This window comes from Gigantopelta aegis, chromosome 6, assembly GCF_016097555.1.
Source record: "Gigantopelta aegis isolate Gae_Host chromosome 6, Gae_host_genome, whole genome shotgun sequence".
In the NCBI taxonomy this organism is placed as follows: Eukaryota; Metazoa; Mollusca; class Gastropoda; order Neomphalida; family Peltospiridae; genus Gigantopelta; species Gigantopelta aegis.
In genome coordinates, this window is record NC_054704.1 from 94,989,229 (window position 1) to 95,015,986 (window position 26,758).

General features: G+C 35.8%; 3 protein-coding genes across 6 annotated transcripts in view; 1 reads left to right on the plus strand and 2 right to left on the minus strand.

The window, feature by feature from the left end:
- LOC121376311 (putative ferric-chelate reductase 1) overlaps positions 1-14,255 on the minus strand; it is a 40,085-nt gene extending 25,830 nt beyond the window's left edge. Inside the window, exon 1 of one of the 4 annotated variants that reach the window (XM_041504152.1) lies at positions 14,169-14,255. The gene's annotated coding sequence lies outside the window, so the exon portion shown is untranslated. The other 3 variants (XM_041504151.1, XM_041504154.1, XM_041504153.1) reach the window with 3 other exon arrangements.
- Positions 8,430-10,474, plus strand: LOC121374802. The gene is made up of 2 exons (XM_041501914.1): positions 8,430-9,455; positions 10,370-10,474. Exons 1-2 carry the CDS (start codon positions 8,430-8,432, stop codon positions 10,472-10,474), a joined length of 1,131 nt encoding a protein of 376 aa, XP_041357848.1.
- Positions 14,256-18,904: 4,649 nt separating the features above from the next.
- LOC121375814 (programmed cell death protein 2-like) lies at positions 18,905-26,414 on the minus strand. Its single transcript, XM_041503469.1, has 4 exons — positions 25,630-26,414; positions 22,805-23,064; positions 21,711-21,818; positions 18,905-19,800 (listed from the first exon to the last, which is right to left on the minus strand). Exons 1-4 carry the CDS (start codon positions 26,186-26,188, stop codon positions 19,633-19,635), a joined length of 1,095 nt encoding a protein of 364 aa, XP_041359403.1. The 5' UTR covers positions 26,189-26,414; the 3' UTR covers positions 18,905-19,632.
- Positions 26,415-26,758: the final 344 nt, after the last annotated feature.

Sequence of the window (26,758 nt, forward strand, 5' to 3'; positions counted from 1 at the left end):
AAGAACCACAGGTACAGGCCACGGAAAGAAAAACCAATTAAGCAAGAAAACACTCCGACTATTATTTCAGTACGTGGGTTAATTTATATACAAAATATAATAGTTATTTCAACACTTTGACAATGGTGTTTATTTTGTATTGAAAAATAAACCACATATTGTCATATACACGTTGCTGTGCTTCTGGGATGAATATTATTACAGAACATTGCGATGCATCTGCAAAAATCAGGTATGTTTTGTTTCTTCAGTTCGAAGACTAATTCCTGACGTGACACGTTATGTATTACGTAACCACCAGCTCGCCAGAGGGCGTATTCACTGGGATGGTACAAAATGGCTGCACCCGTTATATATAATAGCCATCACATTTAACCGTTTTATTAATTAACTATATGAGTATACTTGTTGATACTAAGCAATAATGTGCATTATGTATCGTTGAATATGCACACCAGTCCAAAAGCCTTGCTTTAGCATTCCTTTCATATTGGCGGGATGTAGCCCAGTGGTAAAATGACTGCGGTCGGTTTGAGATCGATCCCTATTGGTGAGCCCTTTAGGCTATTTTCCATTCCAACCAGTGCACCACAATTGGTATAGCAAAGGCTATGGTATGTGCTATCCTGTCTGTAGGCAAGTACATATAAAAGATCTCTTTTTAGTGGAAAAATGTTGCAGATTTCCTTTAAGACTACTTTTCAAAAATAACATCCAATAACCGATGATTAATAAATCAATGTGCTCCAGTGGTGTTGTTAAGCAACCCCCCACCCCTCAAAAGCTATGTAGCTGATCCTAGATGATACATGTAGGTTTGGCAGAAAAAGAAACATATGTCTGTACCTTGTTACAGATGCCACTTCCACAGAGCTAAAGAAGGATGCTATTTTGGGACTAGATACATACAGAACAGTTTTCTCTGGTTAATCATGTTAATAGGTGATGCACACCTACAGCTGACTCAGGTACAGGTAATTTACATACACTCACAATCAATAGACATGTAACATGTATGTGTTACAGTGTATATATATGTAGTGAGTACAAATGTACATTATCGGTACATAGAGATCGATCCCAAACTGATTGTGCACCAGGCGAGGGCTTTACCACTGGGCTACGACATGCCCAGATACAAGATTTAAATGAACTTGTAAACTTATGGTGAATATGATTTGTAATATGATTGGTTAATTACATTTTTTATCCTGATAAAATAGACAGTAACATCCACAAAGCTAATGATGATTAGACGTAATATCAAAGTGACATCATTACAAAGTGACGTAATTACAAAGTGACGTCATTACAAAGTGACGTAATTACAAATTACAAAGTGACGTCATTACAAAGTGACGTCATTACAAAGTGACGTCATGACAAATTTCTTTTTTAAAATATGAATCATTCAGCTGCTTGCATGAAAAAACAACATTTCAGTTTACAATGACGATAACCGTATGGAGTTTTAGATGAGTTATTGCCTATTTGATGTTTCATTTTCTACCTCAGGCTAACCATTTTGGTCAAAAATTACATTTGTGGGCATCAGATAGACAATATGACCCACAAATGTTAAAACTCTGTAGAGTTATTTCCTAATGCTACCGTAAGTCCTAAATAAAACCAGTTCTGATTTGAAAACGTGTATAATTTTATCATCTTTTAATACAATAACTTTATTCCAGGTATAAAATTGGAATTTAGAAATTTAAGGGGAAAATAAAAAGAAAGGAATTGTTTTTAATGATACTTCTGTTCGTTTTAAAACATGACTATTTGGTGTCAATATTTTGTTGTTTTTTGGGTGTGTTTTTTTACTGTAGCCAACTGTTTGAGTACATATTAATAATATTTGCTTAACATAGCCAATTGTAAGTTTCTTTCATACTTTGTCAAATTATTTTTATTTCAAGTTTCAGACCATTTAACAACAGAAATGATTAGCAGTTTGCACAATGAACAAACAGAATGACAGTTCACATCAAACATTTTACCCTGTGGCATGTTTAGAATGACGGAGGACTTGAAAACAATTTGACTGGTACTAGCTGGTGTCTTCTGTCATAACAAATTCCATCTAAAATTAGGTGTAAAAAACCCAGCCAGCCCTGCTAAACATGCCTAGAGAGTTTAGAACACAAGAAAACCTGCTACTCCTAATAAATAGCTGAAAGAGATCCTTCATAATATATACTCCATAGAACAGTGTACATAATATACAGTGAAAACTCTCAAAATCGGACACTGTAAACAGGAATTCCTTCAAAATAAGATGTTTTTCACAAACCCTTTTTAAATATTAGTATAGAGCAGAACCTATTTAAACTGGATACCTCTTAAAATCAGACTTTGTACTTCTTCCCGTGGGTGTCCAGTTTAGAAAGGTTTCACTGTATATACCAAAACTAGACAAAATGTCACGTCATGGCTCATACTGAAGTTTTTAAAACTAATTACAGGTATTACAAAGAACAATTTCTGAGTAAACTGATAATGTGTGATATGTGGCATTTTAAAATAGACTGGATATTCTACTAAACCTGCTACTCCTAACAAATAGTTGAAAGGGATCTTTCATAATATACTAGTACACTACACAAGACAGTATAATATACTATGGCCTTTGATGTACCAGTTGTCAGGCACTGGTTGGGATGGGAAGGAAGGAATGTTTTACTTAATGGTGCACACAACACGTTAATTACGGTTATATGGTGTCAGATATATGGTTAAAGGGGCAAACCTTAGTTTTTAAACACTAAGGCATTTTTCACATAGTCCCTAGTTTCAACCCGTAAAAATGGACACTAAGTTTATTTAATTTACAAACCTTAAACAAATTTGGATACAACAGAGTGAAACAAGAGTCTGTGACATTGAAATGCCCTTACAAATAGACAAAAACGCGACTCCATAATCATTACTTCTCAGACACATGTGCATTTTTAAAAAAATATGAAAACTGCATTTTGTGGTATTAGAAACACCAGGGTGAGCAGCAACACTTCCGTTGTACAGAAATGGACAATCTAAACAATAAAATACAAGTAATGTTTGATTTCAGTGATCATAAACGGCTCTAATAGTGAAAAATATGCCTTAGTGTTTAAACACTAGGGTCTGTCCCTTTAAGGACCACAAAAATAATGAGAGGAAGCCACACAATGAACTCTATCCAATTATCAGTAAGTGATCTTTTATAAGCTGCATCCCACAGACAGGATAGTACATACCACAGCCTTTGTTATACCAGTTGTGGAGCAGTGACTGGAACTAGAAATAGCTCAATGGGTCTATTGACAGGGATCAATCCTAGACCAACTGTGAATCAGGCAAGTGCTTTACTACTGAGCTACATCCTGCATCCACCCACCCACCCACCCCCAATCCCGGGTTTGGATGTGGAAAACCTGTATTACATTGAGTTAAGTCAATCCTACAACTCAACTCATCACACCTCAAGCAAGCCCATTATCATTGAATTCCATCCCATCCCATCTTAAATAGACCACTCATCATTCTTCTAAGTAAAAAACCCATCAACTTATATTAAACTGTTTGTTTTGTCAAGCTCTTTTCTCTCAAATAGACACTGGCAAGGATATTCGGCTAAAAGTTACATGTCTGGGAGCTTGTAACTTTTTTGTTGTTTAAGATACATAGCTCAAACTTTACAATATCAAACAGGCAGATTGATACACATAATGTCACCAGTTAACCAGTGGCGTAGCGTGGGCGGGGCCACCGGGGCAGTTGCCCTGGGAGCAAAATTCTGGACTGGTGGAAGGGACTTGGGAGTGCCAATGGTCCACTGGTTAGGGGGCGCAATACTTGCCTTGCCCCAGGCGCTGGCAAACCATGCTACGCCACCGATTAACAATTTAACATGCGAGATGAACATTGGCTGTTTTGTATTGTGGACAACAGGGTGTGACAAGAAGAAATTGGTTTTGTTTAACGACACATTGATTAATTCACCATGGGCTGTTGGATGTCAAACATTTGGTAATTCTAACATGTAGTCACCAGAGGAAACCCACTACATTTTACCTAATGTAGCAAAGGATCTTTTATATGCATTTTCCCACAGACAGAAAGCACATACCATAGCAATTTATTGTGCACTGAGTGGAACAGGAAAAAAAACAATCAGTTGAATGGATCTGCCAAGGTGGTTCGATCCTGCAACACAAGCACCTCTTGAGCTAAATATTGCCCCTTATATTAAAGATGCTATATCATAGAACGTATTACAAGTGCCATATTTTACTATTTTTATATTTTATTGTTATAAATAAGTACATATTAATTGGTCCCACAAATAATTTTTGCATACATAACTCAGGCATGTCAAACTTGTAATGTGCTTGGAATACAGTGTAAAAAGAGCTGTGTTCAGCATGACTAGATTCTTATGAAAATCAAGTCACAAAATCTGGCAAGTTGACTGTTGGAAACCAAATAGGATGATCAGAAACAGTTGTTTTCTACAAACATTTTGTTTTATTTAACAACACCACTAGAGCACATTGATTTATTATTCATCGGCTATTGGATGTCAAACATTTGGTAATTTTAACATATAGTCTTAGAGATGAAACCTGCCACATTTTTTCCATTCGCAGCAAGGTATCCTTTATATGTACCATCCCACAGACAGGATAGAACATACCACAGCCTTTGATATACCAGTCATAGTGCACTGGCTGGAACGCGAAATAGACCAATGGACCAATGACTTGTTTTCTACAAAGGCAGTGAACGTGCTGGCAACATTGCCTGCATAATGTTATGGAGTTTTCACCTCAAATGAACACACCCAATTCCATTTGTCATCAACTAAACATTTACTGATAAAAAAATGTGTTTTCTACTAGTAAATTAGTTTAATCGGTTGTAATTTTTATGGGCATGTAGTTGATGGTATAATGTTTACATTTCAAAGCATATAACGCCTTTAAGAATGAAGGAATATTTTATTTAAGTACACATTCAACACATTTTAATTACACTTATATTGCATTAGAAATATAGTTAAGGACCACACAGATAATGAGAGATGTAACCCGCTGCCACTACACAATGGGTCACTCTTTCGGATTAGCAGCAATGTGTCTTTTATATCCAACCTCCCACACAGACAGGACAGTACATACCACAACTTTTGTTACACCAGTTGTATAGTAGCACCTGTAAGTAGCCACTTGCCATAAGAGGCCAAGTACTTTTTAGTTAGCAGCTTAGTATACCATGTACAAGTTTGACTGCTCACACATTTTACAAGCTTATGCATGTACACATCTGGCTTTTCTTGAGGTTTAACAGATTTGACAACTTGGAAGCAGCTCTGTTTTTAATTACAAGTATTCACTTTGCACTAAGAATAGAGTTAATATATAGAGACGAGGTGAGATTGTACATGTGGTGGGAGGCGGCCAGAAACCTGCCAAGCACTGCAGATTGTATCTATTAGATGATTCATGCTTACAGAGTAAAACAGTAATGCAGGGGAAACGAGTATAATGTAATTAAAGCACTTAAATAAACACTTGTTCAGTGACAGCTCACAGTAGCAGGGCCTCACTCCACCACATAGTGATCATAATCGGGGTGGGTGTAGTTTCAAATAAAGGGGTTGTGTGTTAAAAAAGAAAAGAAAAAAAAAGATAATAATAAAAATGTTGGGAAGAGATATCAATGGTTATCTAATGACATTACAGGTATTTAATAAACTACTATTAGATCTGTGTGTATACATGTATGTATTTTACGAATACATACATGTTTATTTTTTAATACTATGTAAATGTTGAGAAGAGAAAAACGGCTGATATCAATGGTTATCTAATGACATTACAGGTATTTAATAAACTACTATTAGATCTGTGTGTATACATGTATGTATTTTACGAATACATACATGTTTATTTTTTAATACTATGTAAATGTTGAGAAGAGAAAAACGGCTGATATCAATGGTTATCTAATGACATTACAGGTATTTAATAAACTACTATTAGATCTGTGTGTATACATGTATGTATTTTACGAATACATACATGTTTATTTTTTAATACTATGTAAATGTTGAGAAGAGAAAAACGGCTGATATCAATGGTTATCTAATGACATTACAGGTATTTAATAAACTACTATTAGATCTGTGTGTATACATGTATGTATTTTACGAATACATACATGCATATTTTTTAATACTATGTAAATGGATGATTAAAAGATTTACATGTACTGGTTAGTTATAGAATGGATTTCAAGTAATATTTGTTTAATGACACTTCAGCACATTGTAAACTACAGTTATATGTTATCCATCATATTTCAATTCTTGGTTGAAAGAATTTTACAGAGGAAACCCCACTGCTGCCACAGACTAAGCAGCAAGGGATCTTTTATATGCACTTTGTCATAGATAGGACTGTACATACTTACATGTGTACTACAGCCTTTGTTGTACCAGTTGTGGGGTACTGGTTCATGAGTCATGGCTATACAAACATAATGGCGTATATAGAGATTAATTTACAAGTACTTGTAAGTGAATTGTATAAAATGTATAAACCATTAAAACTGTAAAATGATTATGGTGCAAGATCTTGAACAATAATACAAGTCTTCAATGCTTTTCTTAACTCCGTACAGCAAACATGTGAACATGTGAATGACTCTTCATGACTAGAAAATGGAATTGGTAGAATTTGAAATTCTATCAGCATATTAGAATTCCCATTTCTACCAGCAGAGAAATTAGAATTTGTAATTATTAAAAAACAACTTTTTGATACCACTTTTGATGGTTGCTTAAACCATCTTGCTCACACCATGTTCATTCTGAATACCACTTTAACATCCCTATTTGGCAGCAACTGTACCCTATCAACCATTCCTGTTGGTCATCACTTAAATATTTAGTATCAATATTCCAGTCAACACATCTTATCCTATACTTTCACAAAATCTGGTATCGCCCCTTCTGCTTACCTTGATACTGACTACGATAAATAAATTAATCAACATGAAAATCAGATTCACCAAACGTTAGTAATTTCCAAAGTAATTCCTGTAAAATTCCTCAAGCAGAATGTGAAACAACCACTGGTAGCACCTGCTACATCATGGTAACACAATATTGAATATTTAAACTTAGATCTATTTACTGTTAGAAAAATTCAATCACTTTACCGACAAACAAAAATGATTTCAGATGCCACACCAATTCAGTCCGACTTCTCGATACATGTATCCAGGTATAGCCAGTCCAACTCATAGACAAGTTTGAAAAGTAGACACTCACCAAACAAGTTCCCATCCCTGATTCATAGGAAATTCCTCTGTGATAAACAAGTACAGCGGCAAAATGTCAGAACCCCACTACCAACAAACAGCAAGGATTAGTCAAACAGAACACTAGAGAGTCTACACATGTCAGACTTGACCTACCTTGTGACAAGAGCATGTAACGGGAGAGAAAAGTAATCCACAGTTTAAACCAAACTTCATGCAACTCTCACCCCCCTTGTTCATCACACACTTTCAGCCTCCATGCTTATAGCAGTGGCCAGATAGGGTTTCACAGCCAAATATGGCCCAATGACCCCAAGCTGTGACCTTTCTGAATCAAGTTGGGAGAAGCAGTGAAGATATAAATAGTTTACCAACCGGCTTCTCCCATACACATGCTTGAGGCCTCCTAAAGGATGTATATGTACTAGTATGTAAAGTGGCAGCTGATAGTAAAAGAGAAATATTTACAAACAAAAGATATCAAGATATTGCTATACACTTACAAAGTGTGTACATTTAAAAACAAAGGAAACCCACATTAAATTATCAGAATGCTTTTTTGTAGATGTAATTTCTGTACATACATACATATGAATACAGTATGATGTACAAGTGAACATCTACATACATGCATATGAGTAGATATACAAATATACTTTGGCACCTGGCTAATCCATAAATCTGCTATAACCAGATTAACCCAATCTGATCCAACACCTTTCCAAAATGTATTACCTGGGGGTTTTGGGATGTGTGGAGGAGGCTGGAATGTTACTTCCAGTTTTGAATGAAACTGGGTCATTTGCAAACTGCGTCTGTTCAACTCAGTTTTGTTTTTAAAAAGTCTATGACAATGCACATTAGGCAAGTACATTAAAAACAAACAAAAAATTGCAATCCCTATATTATTTGTCTTAAAAAACATAAGTTAATTTTTTTTTAAAGAATTTAAGATATATACTTTTGTCTGGGCCACGACAACAGCATCAACCTATTATTTAGCTCAGTGTTAAGTTTTCATTTCTGGGGTGGGATCTATAGCTTAGTTTGTAGAGCATTTGCCTGAAGAAGGAAATGTTTTATTTAATGATGGATCTCAACACTTTTTATTTTACGGTTATATGGCATCAGACAAGTCTTCTACCACACTCTTCACTCTATCACCAAAGAAAAAAGCAGGAACAATCAAAATTGGGAACACTCCACTGAGACATGCAGATGAAGTAACATACCTTGGGGTCACCTTCGACAAGAAACAAACTTGGAAACCACATATTCAAAAGGCAGAGACAAAAGCCAGATGCAAATTAGCCATCATGCGGAAACTAGCAGGAACTAGCTGGGGAGCAAATGAGACAATTCTCAAGAGAGTATATCAAGGAACTGTACGGCCGCATCTTGAATACGGTTCATCAGCCTGGTCAACCACTGCAAAGACCAACCAGCAAGCTTTAGACAAGGTTCAAAACCAAGCTCTGCGAATCATAACGGGATCCATGAAGTCTACACCCATTAAAGACATGGAAAAAACTGCAGCAATACAACCCCTTGGTGAGAGGAGAGATGCCAAGATCATGATCCAGGCAGAGAAATTCAGGTACCTGCCCAATCATCCAATGAAACAAAGAATGGATGGTCTGACAAAGAATCGTCTCAAATGTAGCAGTTTCATCCACCAAAGCAGAAGACTTACTAGAGAACACCAAGCTAACCCGTTACCAAAGACACTTCCATTTTGCCCAACAGATCTTCCACAACCATGGAATGATGAACAAGCCAATCTACAGATCAGCATGTCTGTCCCACAATTAGCTTCAGCAGACTCCCAAAACGACCTGGTCAAACGGTCACTGGCAATGGCTATGATCAGTGACCGGTACCCAGAAGAATCTTGGATCCATGCATACACTGATGGATCGTCAACAAATGCTGTGGCCAATGGAGGGGCAGGCATATTTATCAAGCTCCCTTCAAGAAATACCCTAACTGCAAAAGTACCAACCGGCACCCACAGTTCCAACTACAATGCAGAAACCCATGCACTTATTCAGGCTGCTACAATGATCAAGGATGCAAAAGAAGACTGTCAACAAGTTGTCTTCCTCACAGATGCTCTCTCAGTCCTACAAGCCTTGCAAGGCCATTTCGTATCATGTTTATTTCACTCGGGACATAAACATGATACGAAATGGAAGCTCGTTTAATATCCTATAAATATCACAAGACACTCTGGGAGTATCCTCTATTTATTTAAGTGAAGTTGTATGTATCTGATATTAATGATAGTGGAAATAAAATAAAATAAAATAATAAATAAAATAAGATAAATAAATAAGTAAATAAATAAATAAATACAAAAATAAATAATTTGTGGATAGACATTTAACATTGATTAGTAGTTGTACGACTGTCTGTTTTTTAATGAAACGATAAGGGGAAAATAGAGCTGTGATAAAGGTCTATGTGAGTTAGGGGTTTTGTTTTTGTATGAGGAAGGGGAGGCATATTTTATTAAATTTTAAATACTGATACATCATTGGTAAATCTGCGTGAATATTTAACTATAATTCTAATTGTTAAAAGTAGCAAACACATTCCACTAAAGTTAATTTTATTGTATTAATCTTTTAATTTTGCATTCTTATAATACCCTTGACAGGTGACTCCAGAGACTTTGTCTAAGTTAAGGTTTCACTGCTTTTGGTCTTAAACCATTCCGATGTAAACTTTAGTAGACCATTTTTTGCAGCCATTTTAACATGTTATACGAAATATGTACGTTAGTCACTAGAGATTCACAGCTCCTACGAAGCTACTAATGATGCTCATGACAACTGTCAATCATGCCCCCAATTTGTATATAGCCTCGATACTGTCCAATTCAGCAAGGGACGGTACTCTTCGCGCACATGTGCAATGGGAATATGAAAGAGGTCTATTACCAAATGTTTGACATCCAGTACTGATGATAAATACATAAATGTGCTCTACAGGTGTCGTTAAACACAAACAACTTTTCAGACTGAGTCCTGATATGGCTGACTGAACAATGTCAAACCAGGTCATCTGCCTACACACATGGGATCACTCCTTGAAATTCAGTCTGTCACCAGGCAATGGAATGATCCAACAAAAGAATGACAGCCCCCAGTGTTCCTACTCTTAACAGTCTCTCCAGTGAAAATATTTCTAATGACAAACCCATCTGTGTTACACCGAACTTGAATAATGACCCAAATATACTCCAAACAGCAAGCACTCACAGCTCCCAGTGGGTGCAGCATGTTGTTAAAATGTAATATACAACAGAGAAGCAATTATAATAACTTGTAGCATTTTCAAATACACTCAGCAGGCCCTGTCACATTTTCCAGTTTGAACAAATTGAAATGTCCTAGATAAATGCATACTGAAAATGTATAGCAAAATTTACAAGTAAACTGCCTGTGTGCCATAACTATAATTCATAAAGGCAAAACACATTTATCATAAATAAGAATGACAATTCATGGGTGTCACAGTGTAAAAAATAGTGGTACTACTTGAAGTTGCCAGACTCTCATTTCAAATTCACCTGTGATGGAGATTTTCACACATACAACAAATATAACACACACCCCAAAAACAAAGTGGTACGGCCACCACTGCAGTTAATATGAATGAGCTAAAGAACAGAAAACCACACACACACCCATAGAGTGGGTGAAATTATCTGCTTTGATACTAATAATATTGACATATATTATCCACTCCCACCCACACCTCAAAACGGCAAGCAAGTCAGGGAAACAGGGAAACTCTTTTTACGTGCCCCTATCCACAAGGGTTCAGGCACGCCCACCCCGGATTCAGCCTCTGACTATGCCAGTGACCGACTCCGGGGCAAGCAAGTCACACAAAGTAACTGTGGATCTAACTTTAAGTAAGAGAAATGTGCCATTTTTATACCCTCTGTCCCCCTCCCCCCTTGTACTGTTATATGTGTCATTGTCATTGTGATGTCATTTGACCAATATTATTGGATTATTTTTGTCAGTATTTATGTCTGTTTGATTTTGTAATAACTACTAAATAATATTTTAGGTTTTGTTTTTGCAATAAATACTAGATAAAAATATAATTTGAACAGCAATGACTGACTGCACTTTACTTTATAAATACAAAAACGTTTTAAAATTTTCTTTTGGTTTAACGACATCACTAGATCAAACTGATTTATAAATACCAGAGAGACCATTCTTTTGAAAATGTTATGTAACCCCTGACAAACACCCTGATCCCTCTCCCACTGCATTTTGTAATTCATCCCATTATATCTCCTGCCAGATAGAGCATTACATAATTGTTAATGGAAGCGAATACAAACAGATATGTGATACCATTTCAAAGGGTGGGCTGGTGTTATGAATGCAGATGTGTGGGTGAGGGACAATTTAGTGTTGGTAAGTGGATGGAGCATGGATGTATGGACAGACGGACAGGCGAATGGAAGGAAGATGATGGATTAATGTAAAGATGGATAGATGGATTGATGGTTGGATGGATGGATGGATGGATGGATTGATGGTTGGTTGAATGGATGGATGGATGGATTGATTGATGGTTGGATGGTTGGTTGGTTGGTTGAATGGATGGATGGACGGATGGATGGATGGATGGATGGATATCTGACTTTGATGGGTTCGGATCCCAGTCGAGGCATGGGATTTTTAATCCAGATACAGACTCCAAACCCTGAGTGAGTGTTCCGCAAGGCTCAATGGGTAGGTGTAAACCACTTGCACCAACCAGTGATCCATAACTGGTTCAACAAAGGCCATGGTTTGTGCTATCCTGCCTGTTGGAAGAGCAAATAAAAGATCCCTTGCTGCTAATTGGAAAGAGTATCCCATGTAGTGGCGACAGCGGGTTTCCTTTCCAAATCTGTGTGGTCCTTAACCATGTCTGACGCCATATAACCGTAAATAAAATGTGCTGAGTGCATCGTTAAATAAAACATTTCTTTCTTTCCCCAGCTACAAATACTGATCCGTGTATTATTTTCAAAAATAACAAAATCGGTGTTGTACAAGATTGAATCTATATATAATGCATAAATAATGGTGTAATTCAATCCAGTCCTACAACATATTTACAAGACAAGTTTTAATAATACCTACCACACCACCAGTTATGATTATTTTTTTCAGTATGCACTTTCCACGTCAAAGCATTAGAAATAAACTTTTAATTGATGCTATATAGTACCATTAGCAGGCCTTACAAATGGCAGCTTGGGAACATCCCTTCATTTTGGATACAGATATTTCTAGTACCTGTTAGTGTTAAAGCACCAGGTACTTCAAGGCTTGTAAAGATAAACATGTTCAAAATTACTTTACATCTTATGACATTGTGATGGCCATTAATTGTTAGTGTATAATACTATAAGTGTCAAAATGTTGATTTTGCTACAAGCATTTTAATTATAAGCATTTTACTGCCAACTATATGTTTTGTTGATCACAACCTTCCATGTTGCATGTACATATTCTTTGATGATGTTGCCCAGCCTGAAATACAGGAAGTTCTACTTTCCACACAGGATATTGGATAAAACAACACTGTGATGTTTGTGCCATGCTTCAGATGACAATTTGGGACATTAACACCTGCTTGTTGTTAATACAGTATGTAAAGCGTAAATGTAATTCTAATATACATGTACATTATGTATGTGTACCTAATGTACAGAGATGTGATACCATTTTAAAACAAAAAGCTAATAAAATACTTTAAAAACAAAAAGAAAAAAAAAGAAAGAAATGTTTTATTTAAGGATGCACTCAAAACATTTTATTTACGGTTTACAGATATTGAGAGGAAACCCGCAGTCGTCACTTCATGGGCTACTCTTTTCGATTAGCAGCAAGGGATCTTTTATATGCACCATCCCACAGACAGGGTAGTACATACCACGGCTTTTGATATACCAGTCGTGGTGCACTGGCTGAAACGAGAAATAACCCAATGGGCCCACCGACGGGGATCGATCCCAGACCAACTGCGCATCGAGCGAGCGCTTTACCACTGGGTTACGTCCTGCCCCACAAAAAACCACTACACCATACAGTGTTTTAAACTTTGTTTTGTTTAACGACACCACAAGAGCAGATTGATTTATTAATCATTGGCTATTAGATGTCAAACATTTGGTAATTCTGACATGTAGCCTTAGAGATGAAACCATTATATGCACCATTCCATAGACAGGATAGCACATACCAGAATCTTTGACATTCCAAATCCTACCTACTTGTGAAAATATACTTTTTTTGTACCAAAAAAATTGTAAAAAGTCACAACCTTGTACATTCTAGCTTGCATCTCTTCCTAACAACTGTTAGTGATATTTTTGACATTTTAAGTTAAGTTTAAAAACAAAACTGTTCAGTCCTAAAAAAAAAGAGCCAAGTATGAATAATATATGAGCCTTGATAAAGAGCATTTTTAATTTTTACAGAATTTGAACTCTTTTTGCTTATGTCATATTACAACAATATATACATTTAGAGAAGACCAATTATAGGTATAAATTCGATAGCAAATGACAGCCTAATCGAAAAGACATTTGTAAACAACACATAGCCCTGTATGACCTGTTAGAAACTGCAAAGATGCAGTCAAGCAGAAACATACATGTATAGTTGTTTCCTCGACCCAGATACGTCACTCACAGCTGCAGACTAGACTCCCAAATAGCCTCTAAGACTAATGTTATGTCACACTGAACAAACAAAACCCACAAGCAGCCATTATAATGCCTAATTAATGAATAATCTGATTATGGAGCATTAACAAGTACATTGAAAACCATTTACCTTTGACTACTGGTTTGCTAGCTACATCATCACCAAAACACTGTGTAACTTATGTTGTTAAAAATCTTTGTTCGGTGGGAAGGGCAGACAACTCACCAGAGGTTCTGTTGAGGATCAATAATTAAAAGAAAAGGGCTCTGAAATACTGCTGATAAAAGCAAACAAGATCTATATAATTCCATATTGTATTGCAATAAGTTATGTATATTATTTATATATATTGTCAACTTAATTCTTACAGTGAAATGGTTTTGGATATAAATAACAATGCCGTAGCAGAGAGTACCTTTTAACATTCTGCCTTAGCAGAACACATTTTAAAGTTTATAATAGGCTAGCTTTACATGTAATGTATTATTATAATATAAAATTGTTTTAAAAATAAAAATATTTCAAATGGACATTTAAAAGATACTGTGTTAAAATAAATAAAATTAACAACACATTGCTAATTACTTGTTTTTTCATTAACTAACAATCCAAAAATATACAATAAAAACGTTTTGGAGATAAAAAGTGTTCTAGACAATCCATGTCAGACTGGTTTGTGTGATATCACTATTAGTACAAAATTTCCAGTGTTCTTTCCAATGGTTGTGTATAATAATAATATAAAAAAAAAATCTATGCACTTGCCCTCCTAAATACGTTTTTTATTTTTTATAAATGATCTTTACCTTGGTTAGTTTCTTTTGTTTGATGACACTACTAGAGCACATTGATTTATTGATCATTCACCGTAGACTTATTAAGACCCATTCCATGAATGTTCTTTGCATGAGACTTCTGTAATACATATTGGAGTTGAATAAAAGGAAGATTATTTTTTTCCTTAACTATGCACTCAACACATTTTAATTTCTAGTTATGGCTCCAGACATAAATGGTTAAGAAGCACACAAAGAGAGAGGAAACCTACTGCTGTCAATGCAAGGGCTATTCTTTTCAGTTAGCAGCAAGGAACCGTTTGTATGCACCATCCCAAATTTAATTCACTACTAGCATAGTAATTAATGTATGTATATAATACAGATGCATTGTGGGATTGGAAAAAAGTTTTTTTTAACGACAATACTAAAGGCTGTTTAAAGCACATGATTTATTAATCCTTGGTTATTGGATGTCAAACATTTGGTAATTTTAACATATCGTCTTAGAGGAAACCCACTTCATTTTTCCATTAGTAGCAAGGTATGTTTATATACATCATCCCACAGACAGGATAGTACATACCCAAGGCTTCTAGAATTTTTATAAAATCCACTAACCATGGGATCAGTGATTTAAAAAATTTACTAGCCACGATTACAAATTCACTAGCCCTACTTTACTTTAAGTTAATACAATTTTACTAAATGACAGTAATAATCACATAGGACTCCTAAAGAGGGAGATAGAGCTTAAAACCACTAACAATGGAGGGTTGGGGTGGGGTCAGGATATTCATATTTACAAATAGACGTAACTCTTAACATTTGTCAAACAAAAATCACTAGCTGTCGGGCATGGCAATAGTAGTTATTTATAGCCCAACACTGAATATCACTAGCCATGGGAGTGGAGCTACCATAATCTAGAAGCCCTGTCTGGCATGGCAATAGTAGTTATTTATAGCCCAACACTGAATATCACTAGCCATGGGAGTGGAGCTACCATAATCTAGAAGCCCTGTCTGGCATGGCAATAGTAGTTATTTATAGCCCAACACTGAATATCACTAGCCATGGGAGTGGAGCTACCATAATCTAGAAGCCCTGTCGGGCATGGCAATAGTAGTTATTTATAGCCCAACACTGAATATCACTAGCCATGGGAGTGGAGCTACCATAATCTAGAAGCCCTGTCGGGCATGGCAATAGTAGTTATTTATAGCCCAACACTGAATATCACTAGCCATGGGAGTGGAGCTACCATAATCTAGAAGCCCTGTCGGGCATGGCAATAGTAGTTATTTATAGCCCAACACTGAATATCACTAGCCATGGGAGTGGAGCTACCATAATCTAGAAGCCCTGACATACCACAGCTTTTGATATACCAGTCGTGTTGCACTAGCTAGAACGAGATATAGCTCAATGGGCCCACCGACTGGGATCAATCCCAAACCGACCACTCATCAAGAAAGTTCTTTATCACTGGGCTACATCCCACTCCTGTGGGAATGAATGCCATTAATTGTGAGCAACTTCCCGACCCCCATCTCTGCTGTCAGTGTTTTTGAGATCTTTTTTTGTTCATCAATATATTATTATAATGCAATATAATATATAATATAATGTAATAAAATTATATGATTGATTGTTACAGTAGATACTGAACATTTCTTCTAATATTAATTACACTATGGTTGAAGTTTAAGTTTGTTTTGTTGAATGACACCACTAGAGTATATTGATTTATTAATCATTGGCTATTACATGAGAAACATTTGGTAATTTTGACATAGTTTTACGGGAAATCACTACTTTTTCATTAGTAGCACTGTGTGATAACAATTGCCTGAAAAGATAAACACAGCAGAAGGAAGACAGTCAGAATGGGACTGAAACTACAAAATGCATATTTATGCACCTCTTTTTCCAGATTTTATATGGTTGCCGTTATGAATAAATTAACTCAAAATCAAGTATATTAATTAAACAACTAAACCAATAGTATAATAATTCAGCATTTTCATTTATAAACTAATTCTGCACAATGTGCACTAATCATAATGCAGAAAACGTTATTTCAAAATAAAATAAAATAATCAATTCCTGTTTCACTGGTAATGTAATACCTGCCACAAACTTGTAGTTAATGCAGCCTTCAAAATATTTGTGGTTTTTTTAAATCACAAGACAGTGACACCGATGCAGTGCCTGCCCATTTCACACAGCATATAGGCAATGAAAAAAACTTTTTTTTTAAACTTAGATTCTTTCAGTAAAAACAATTACAAAAAAAGTTACAACTAAGGTCATTGCTTAAAATGTTAATACATGTATGATGATTTATCAAAAAGAAAACAAATGTCAAAGAAGAAATATTTCAAACTTTATTTCAATGGTACCCTGAAACAGAAGTATTTTACTTGTTGACACAAGTCGTACCACGTGGCAATCATAATTATATTTACAATGTTACATCTCAGACAGATCTGTGTATGCACCATACTGCCTCAATTCATTACAATTCATAATTAAATACATGAAGGCTGGTTTTGATGTAGACTGGTTTTAATGTCTTTGAATGACCACCTTAGGTACAAGCATCTGATCACTTCCAATTAAATACAAATAGTAGCAAAACAGATTTAGGCCTAGGGTCATATCTTTTAATATTTTAAAAGCACTGCCTTCATTTACTATATGATATGTAAAGCTCACAATGAACTGAGATAATTTAGCATTATATCAAGAAAAGGAATGTCTGTCGAACTCCTCAGCACATTTTAAACCCTAGTTAGTTGGTGGTTAACATGGTTATTTTGAAATGCAATCAAGTGAGACGAAACCCTCTGCTACAAATAGCAGCAAAGGATTTTGGGTTAATCATATACTTCCCCATAAAGAGGAACACTTACGTAACAGGATGCATATGATGTTGTACGTGTAGGTTGTAAAGACCCATTTAAAAATAAAAGCTGAAATCATTGTTAAAAAGTTTAAAACTATGTTAAAAAATACCAATCAGTAAGCACTCTTTTTATATGAATGCTTGGACTGGTCCAAATGATATCGTGTGACTTAGAAAACCGAAGTTCATAGCTGCATAAACATCACTTTTGCATGACTTTCAGCAATGCTTAAAAAAGTAAATAGATTATTTCAGCAGTTTTCTTTATGTTTAAAATTAATGAAATGACGTAATGCTGAATGAGCAAATGTTAATGTTTATTGAAGAAAAAACCATGTAGACATAAACTGCTATAGTGGCAGCTTTTGGGTTATATCTCAGTCAGGATTTTATATGGGAGGGGGGAGGAGGGGGAGGGGTGGGGAGAGCTATATTGTCTATAAGCTATGTTACATGGCGACAAGAAAATATATAACATAGTGAAACAAAATGAGGCTATACCAAATATCTCAACTATTTTTGTATGTTAATATATTAATCTACTACTGTTGATCCCACAGTCATCTTAGCTGCAGACAAGTCAGCAGCACTGTAAACCCAGTAAAACTGTGGAGATCAATTGATCATTCACTAGCCATTTTTAATAGGCAAAACTGTATTTTTATTGCATTAGTGGACCAACCAAGAATGTGAAATAAAAAGTTGATTTACCATATCAATAGTGTAATTCTTACTACCATCTTTATTTTACATCGTTTTTTTTTTTTTTTAAAGTTTGTTTTGTTTAACGACACCTCCAGAGCACATTGATTTGTTAATCATCGGCTTTTGGATGTCAAACATTTGGTAATTTTTACATATAGTAGCAAGGGATCTTTTATATGCACCATCCCAGGGACAGGATAGCACATACCAGGTTTTTCAAACCAAACATTTTGTTCATGACTTTGTACCGGCCTCGGTGGCGTCGTGGTAGGCCATCGGTCTACAGGCTGGTAGGTACTGGGTTCTGATCCCAGTCGAGGCATGGCTCAATGGGTAGGTGTAAACCACTTGCACCGACCAATGATCCTAACTGGTTCAACAAAGGCCATGGTTTGTGCTATCCTACCTGTGGGAAGCGCAAATAAAAGATCCCTTGCTGCTAATCGGAAGAGTAGCCCATGTAGTGGCGACAGTGGGTTTCTCTCCAAATCTGTGTGGTCCTTAACCATATGTCTGATGCCATATAACCGTAAATAAAATGTGTTGAGTGCGTCGTTAAATAAAACATTTCTTTCTTTCTTTCTTTCATGACTTTGTTTGGATGGTATGGACTTCTATGTATCAATCCAGTGTTTTGGTTGTTATGACAACACAACAGCACCACCTCTGCTTTTGATGATAGACGTTTCATACTTCTTAATAAATTGAATGATGCTAGAAGACGGTTTCACTATTGTATTAGGAGTCTTTGCAAGGCATAAAGGAACATTTAAATTATTTTTTAACCTTTCAAAAACCCCAACAATGTCACTATGTAGCTTTTAGAGTACAAGTCGATACCCTCAAAAACAGACGAAGGTACACATTTTTACACATTCCACCATCTGCAAAACACCCATGTCAGACTACATTGTGAATTTTGTTTTGGAAGACTTCAAATGGATCAAGTTTTTACTCTTAGGGTGAACAAAACAGTTGTCAACATTTTATATGTGTTGATTTTTTTTTCCAAGCCAAATTCACCACTTAGGAATGATAACTTCACTTGCCTCAACTAAAATCCAGGTAAACATTCAAATACCCTCCTCCCTTCATATTATTCCACAAGTGCCCTGTTTATTAACAAAACAGTAAAACAAATTCAGTTAAAAAAATACATCTGTTTCTGGATGTTTTCTGAGTGAAGTGTATCAAGTTGGAACTATTTTTCAGATTTTGAAATGAAGATGTCTTGTTTCCAGAGAAACTCATCTTGATACCTGGTTCCAATATCACAACTCTGCCGACATGTGTAGACACAAAGAGTTCCCCAGTCAATACTATCACCGAGACTGTCCACTCCAAGGTGACAGAGAAGCTGTGGAAGAACCTGGAACACGAAAACACAAAATCAACAAAGAAAGAAAGACATGTTTTATTTATGGTTATATTGCGTCAGACATTGGTTAAGGACCACACAGATATTGAGAGAGGAAACCCGCTGTCGTCACTTTATGGGCTACTCTTTCCGATTAGCAGCAAGGGTGTAACCGGTCTTGGTGGCATCGTTGTGTATAAGGCCATCGGTCTACAGGCTGGTAGGTACTGGGTTCAGATCCCAGTCGAGGCATGGGATTTTTAATCCAGATACCGACTCCAAACCCTGAGCGAGTGCTCCGCAAGACTTAATGGGTAGGTGTAAACCACTTGCACCGACCAGTGATCCATAACTGGTTCAACAAAGGCCATGGTTTGTGCTATCCTGCCTGTGGCAAGCACAAATAAAAGATCCCTTGCTGCCTGTCGTAAAAGAGTAGCCTATGTAGTGACAGTGGGTTTGCTAAAAAAAAATAGTGTCAGAATGACCATATGTTTGACGTCCAATAGCCGATGATAAGATAAAAAATCAATGTGCTCTAGTGGCGTCGTTAAATAAAAACAAAGTTTACTTTTACTTTAGCAGCAAGGGATCTTTTATATGCACCATCCCACAGACAGGGTAGTAGATACCACGGCCTTTGATATACCAGTCGTGGTGCACTGGCTGGAACGAGAAATAGCCCAATGGGCCCACCGACGGGGATTAATCTCAGACCGACCGCTGTACCACTGGGCTACGTCCCGCCCCACAAAATTAGCAGGACACAGCAAATACCTAACTGAACATACAGGACTTTAGAATCCACCAAAGCTAAGGCGATAAAAAATGTTTTGTTTAACGACACCATTAGAATACATTAATTTATTAATCACCAACTATTGGATGTGAAACATTTGGTAATTTCGACAGTCTTAAAGAGGAAACCCACTACACTCATCCATTAGCAGCAAGGGATCCCACAGACAGGAAAGCACATACCACGCCCTTGGACAAGTTATTGTGCACTGGTTGTAATGACAGAAAAAAACCCAATTAGTTGAATGGATCCACTGAGGTGGTTTGATCCTGCGACACAAGCACCTCAGGCGAGTATTCAACAGATTGAGCTATATCCTGCCTAAATCACCATAAAAGAAACTTTTGGTCTGCTGTCTTGCTTTTAAAAAAACCCCAGAGGGCACAAAAAATAAATAAATCCATATTTCCTACGTTCAAGGGCCATACTGTCAAACATGGATAAATTGCCATGAAAGTCACTTGTTCTGTAACAATACATGATAAAGTTATACACAAAATGTTCAGCCTGGTTTCTTGAGGTATTGCAAAACAAATGTTTCATATCTCCTAAGTTAAAGGGCCATAACTCTGTAAAAATGGGTAAATAACCATGAAAATCAAACAAGGTCTGAACCAGAACATGATAAAACTATATACAAATTTCAGCTCAATATCGTGAGGCATTGTTAAAAAAATAAAAAAGCAGAGTCCAGAAAACTATATCTATGACAGATGGACAGATGGACCTAGACAAAACCTAGTCACCTGTCGTTTGACCGGTAGAGGACTAATAAACATGCCCAAATTAAGTACAAACATAAAGACCTCAAAACTACTAAAATGTTATACTACAATTAGATTAAAATAACTTGAAATGCATTTCTAAATATCTACTAATCTTTAGCAGTTGTTAATTACATTATTGTTGAAAAAGATATCTGTTATAACCGGGGGAAAAATCTGTGTTGACCAAATTAGTGAGATCTAAAACCCTGTTTTATATGCTTGTATAAACTAAATAAATGGTAAATATATCCATAATCCATGGTTCACATAAAGAAAAATATATGCTTAATCAGGATTTAGTCATACTGTGGGTATCATAGCTAAAAATGGAAGAACTCTTTGTTACTTTGCCTCACCTGGAATTCAAATTCTCTTTCAGCTCCACACTGACATTTGGGAATACTCGTTGGTTTGTTGTGTGCCGACACCCACAACGGCTCTCCTCCTCGGTCGTAGCGCAAAACCTAAAAACATTAAAACTAATTAAACATGTATAAAACTGTAAGTAAGTACAACTGAGTGGACGATCGTTTTGTTTGTGTGTTGTTCATGCATGTCTAGTTTTGTGAACTTTTCAAACTGCACATTAAATTTAGGAAAGAAAGAAATGTTTTATTTAACGACGCACTCAACACATTTTATTTACTGTTATATGGCATCAGACATATGGTTGCAGATATTGAGAGAGGAAAGCGGCTGTCGCCACTTCATGGGCTACTCTTTTCGATTAGCAGCAAGGGATCTTTTATATACACCATCCCACAGACAGGGTAGTACATACCATGGCATTTGATATAACAGTCGTGGTGCACTGGCCGGAACGAGAAATAGCCCAATGGGCCCACTGACGGAGATCGATCAGACACTGACCGCGCATCAAGCGAGCGCTGTACCACTGGGCTACGTTCTGCCCATTAAATTTAGGATAAAGCTAAGTACACATTAACCCATCAAATACATCAATTAAATGGATCCATGATATATACATCATACTTTTACGAGTGTCTGTCAAGTGCATGTCAAACCTAGTAGCTGGGGTTCAAGAATATGGTAGCCTGATGTCCGAGACCAGTGGTTCTAAGTTTGTTTGTCACTTTATTACCCTTCTGTAGGCGATTGTGTCTGAGTGAACTGTAATTATTAAAATAAAATCTAGAACAGGCCATGGGCTATATAGGGTCCTTGTGCACCCCCTCCCCAAACCCAACTCTATTACATTATGTTTTTGTTTTAAAAAAACCCAATGTCCTAAAAATGTAACAGACTGGTAACAGTAACAGTAAAAAAAAATGGGATCCACTACTCATTTGTCAATATCGATTGCCAAAATTCCCTTTCGACTCTACATTGTGCTGATCTACTCTTTGGACCTAACATCATGATACTGTCGTCCATATTGATAATAACAATTTTTGGCCTCACATTACTTATGTACACATAGTAAATATACCTGTTGGCTATCTGTAGATATTCTGGCTTTAAACTTGGTAAATTGCTTGGTGTCTTCCGAATCCGCAGCTGCCATCATGTCTAGATCAGTTTCATCTTTACCATCAAGCATTTTCTCTGCCTGGGAAGTTTTCAAAAAGTCTTTGTATTCTTTCAGTCTTTCTTCTTCACTCTTCTCGTCACCACCTTGTTCCCATTCTTCTGGCTCTGTGACAAGTTCAGCTTCGCAGAATAGAAATGTTGAATGTCGTACGTCTTTGTCTAGTCAAATACATAAAGAAAAAAAGAAATCTTTAAAACATCTACATTCTCATTCATAACTTCATTTTGCCAAATATTACAAACAAATATTTTTTAATGTTTAGAGGAACAAGATACTATATACATGTATGTAAATGAAACAAATACTGGCTATAAATAACATCAGGCTTCCACTAAATGTACAACCAATTGTTTCGCTCAAGAATCAATTATGTAATTTTATTTCTCATTTTAGGAATAAGGGGACACATCAAAATGTAGACCAAATTTAATTCACAACTAGCATAGTAATGTATGTATTTCATACCAAGTTGTAATGTGGGATTGAATGTCTGAAGTTTTGAATGTGCTGCCTATATGTTCCCAGTCAGCTTCTGACAATATGAATTGATTTTTGATGCAGGTGATTATTTCTTGTTGCTATCTCTGTCATCCTTTATTTCTTTCCATCAGTATCTATAGATATATTCATAACTAATTTACCGTTCATGATTGTAAAATCTACTCAATGATCAGTCACAGCAATGCATCTTTTATTTAAGTTGGGGGTTTTATGGGGGAGAGGGTACCTAGATAAAAAAATTATCATGCAAATTATCATGCAAAACACCTTTTCAGTTTAAGTAAACAAAATAATGTCGAGTCTTTCTGAACAGCACAGCAAAAATCTGCCTTGTACATGTGATGATCTTCATATGCAAATGAAGGGTCATTTCCAAAATTATGTGATATATCCATTTATGTCATTTTGTTAGGCATGATTTTTGTTCAACATGACATAGATCACATTTGTTGTGGACAGTAAATAATTATCAATTATTGCCGTCATTGAGGGCAATATCCATAAAACATGATATTGCCCGAAATGCGGTCAATAATTGTTTGATTACATGTCATCCATAAGACTCGTACATTCCGGCTTTGCTTATCAGAATCGAAATACGCCAACTCTTATAATATCCCGCAATGCCTTAAAACGATGGGATTTAGTGACGTCACGTAATCCTATGACGTTGTATGACACGAAGAGGAATGCGGAAATAAACAGTTGAAACATTACTAAGACAAAAATCAAATTCGAGACATTATAACCAGAGTGTCAAAATCATATTAAAAGCAAAATAAAACACAAAATGTGATCAATCTGAACATATATTTATACTGAACAGTTACCAATTACCTACAAATGCATTTTTTTTATTTGCAACATAAAATTCTGAGTGTTGAGTTGCACTAATATTAGTTCAATCATCAAAATAAACATTGGGTGCTTAATTTGACGAACTATAGTCCATCCCATCATTCTAGAAAAATGTTTTTTGGTAAATAATTTCAGTTTGGTTTGATGTTAAAGAAAACATAAAACAAAGTGTTTTGGAAATAAAAAATATATATATATATTTTTGTGTGCAATTTACAAATCAATCAGCTCAGATATAAATAACTTGTAAATTCCATAGCATGAAAAAAGGTGTTCCTTGTGGGACGGACTATCGGTTTGTTGTTAGTGCAGGGCGCACATTAAAGGGACATTCCTTAGTTTGCTACAATTTTTTCCAGATATTATCGACTAACAGAGACTTTTTAATGATTGTAATTACATATCATGTATTATTTTCTGCATAAAATATTAGTGGCTGTATATTAAACGTGTTTCTGATCATTCTAATATTTGTACTAGATTAAATTTCATTTTATTTCCTTTTCTTTCTTTTTTCGTACGTACAAAATTATTTGAAGACAAAATAGTTTGGGCTTCTTACAAATATTGAGACGACCAGCAAGACATTGAATCAGTTCATAAAAATAAACTCGAATGTAAATGCACATTACTGAGTTTATAGCGCCAATGAAATTTTCCATTAGCCATTCCGAGCAATTTTGCAAAAAACAAAAACCAGAAAAGTAAAAATTAATTAAAGTTAATAAAATAACTTAAAAATTAATTAAAGTTAATAAAATAACTTAAAAGTAAAAATAAATTAAAGTTAATAAATAAAATAAAAGAAATGAAATTTAAGTTAATAAAGTTTTATTCATTATGGAACAAGAAATGACTTCACCGATCCTTTTCCACATACAAGTTTGTTCCGAGTTTCATTTTCCTCCCATAATGCACTGCTCGTTTTAAACACAAGTCGGTAGTTTTTCCTTTAATTCAAAGTGAAGATCGTTTCAAAGTAAGTATTTCTTAGTCTGCATATGCTTGAAAAAGATCACACTACACGATTAGGGTGGGAAAAGGTGGCGGTAGTCGCTATTTCGACCGTAATTCCATTCCGAGCAAAATTGCTCAGAACATCTGTGCGTTTGCTAATGGAAAATTTCATTGACTCTATAAACTGAAGTAATGTGCATTTACATTCGAGTTTAATTTTTATGAACTACACATTGAATATACAGACACTGATATTCTAAACAAGAAAATATAGTTTATATGCTAGTTTAATCGTAGAAATATTTTATTAGTCGGAAACACTTTACAATGCAACAAACTCAGGCATGTCCCTTTAACTTTTAAGTCAATACTCTCTATGTCCCTTCAGACTAGATCGTTGTATATACCTTTCGTATTTTTTGAATGTGGCTGTTCATCAATACTGCACATTTTCTTGTGAATTTTCCAATCAAGAGTCTGGTGATCTTTACTGCAGTAGTCAGCTTTATGGCAACGAGCACATCTCTTTAGAGCCAGTACCCCACAGATTCGACAGAGAGGTGGCACCTGATACGAGGACAACTTCATCGCTTCGTCTTCCGGAACATTTTCATCAGGTGGCTCAGAACTATAAAATTCATTTACCCGTGGAAGCTGTGATCGATAAACTTTAAAGTTACGGTTAGAATTCTCTTGAGAACACGAAGGATTGCGACAGATAAAAATAAATATAGTCCTATGAAATGCATGCGATGATTTTCTCGCCGAATAGATTTGCAGAAGAAATGTTAATGATGCGCCACAAACTGAGCAGGACAAGTCCGACGGATCAGGCAATGGTGCCAATGAGAGCCAGGCTGGTTTTCCACCAACTTTGCTTGGAAAATATTTACTTTTTAATAATCTAGAATCGGTTTTCTCGATAAAACCGAGATCAACATTCGTGGTCAACACGTGGTCCGCCATAGCGATCTGTTGTTGTGTCAATTTCCTCCATGTTCAAAAGCGCACCATGAATTCTATCCAAAGATAAAAATAATTTTAAAGTTCAAAACAATGTGATTATAAAATCATTATTTATAAATAAATATAATGTAAATCAACTATTTTTGTATTAGGTGCAATTGCAGTGGGGTGGTTTAACTTTTGGTAGGTTGACCCCTTTTGCTCAAATTCTTCTCCAGATTACATAAAGTGTCAACAGTCTGAAATACAGCTTATGGATCAAATATAAAAGTAATCATTTTAACACAATCAGTTTGTGTATTGTTCTCAAACATTTCTTTTTACTGTGATCTCATCCTATATCAGTGGTCTAAACTCCCTAAATTAAAGCTGTCCTGTCCTTTGATTTAAATTAAAATCTGTAGGAAGGGAAGTCGAGTAGGTGGCAGCAAATTATCTGGACTGAAAGCGTTTCACCATGTATTTCCATTATTCTACTGGCACATTCACTTAATTTAGGCAATAATTAGCCTACACACTATGCTTAATCAAGTGACTGCCTATCAACAACTTAGAAATAGTAAAATGTAG

What these genes read in the sequence shown, in the direction of transcription:
- LOC121374802 (XM_041501914.1), top strand. Translation starts at nt 8,430, where the DNA reads ATGGCATCAGACAAGTCTTCTACCACACTCTTCACTCTATCACCAAAG. An exon ending in AAGCCTTGCAAGGCCATTTC is followed by an intron (nt 9,456 to 10,369) that starts GTATCATGTTTA and finishes ATGTCAAACCAG; the next exon opens with GTCATCTGCCTACACACATG.
- LOC121375814 (XM_041503469.1), bottom strand. Translation starts at nt 26,188, where the DNA reads ATGGCGGACCACGTGTTGACCACGAATGTTGATCTCGGTTTTATCGAG. An exon ending in TATCTACAGATAGCCAACAG is followed by an intron (nt 21,819 to 22,804) that starts GTATATTTACTA and finishes TAATGTTTTTAG; the next exon opens with GTTTTGCGCTACGACCGAGG. An exon ending in AAAGAGAATTTGAATTCCAG is followed by an intron (nt 19,801 to 21,710) that starts GTGAGGCAAAGT and finishes TTCGTGTTCCAG; the next exon opens with GTTCTTCCACAGCTTCTCTG.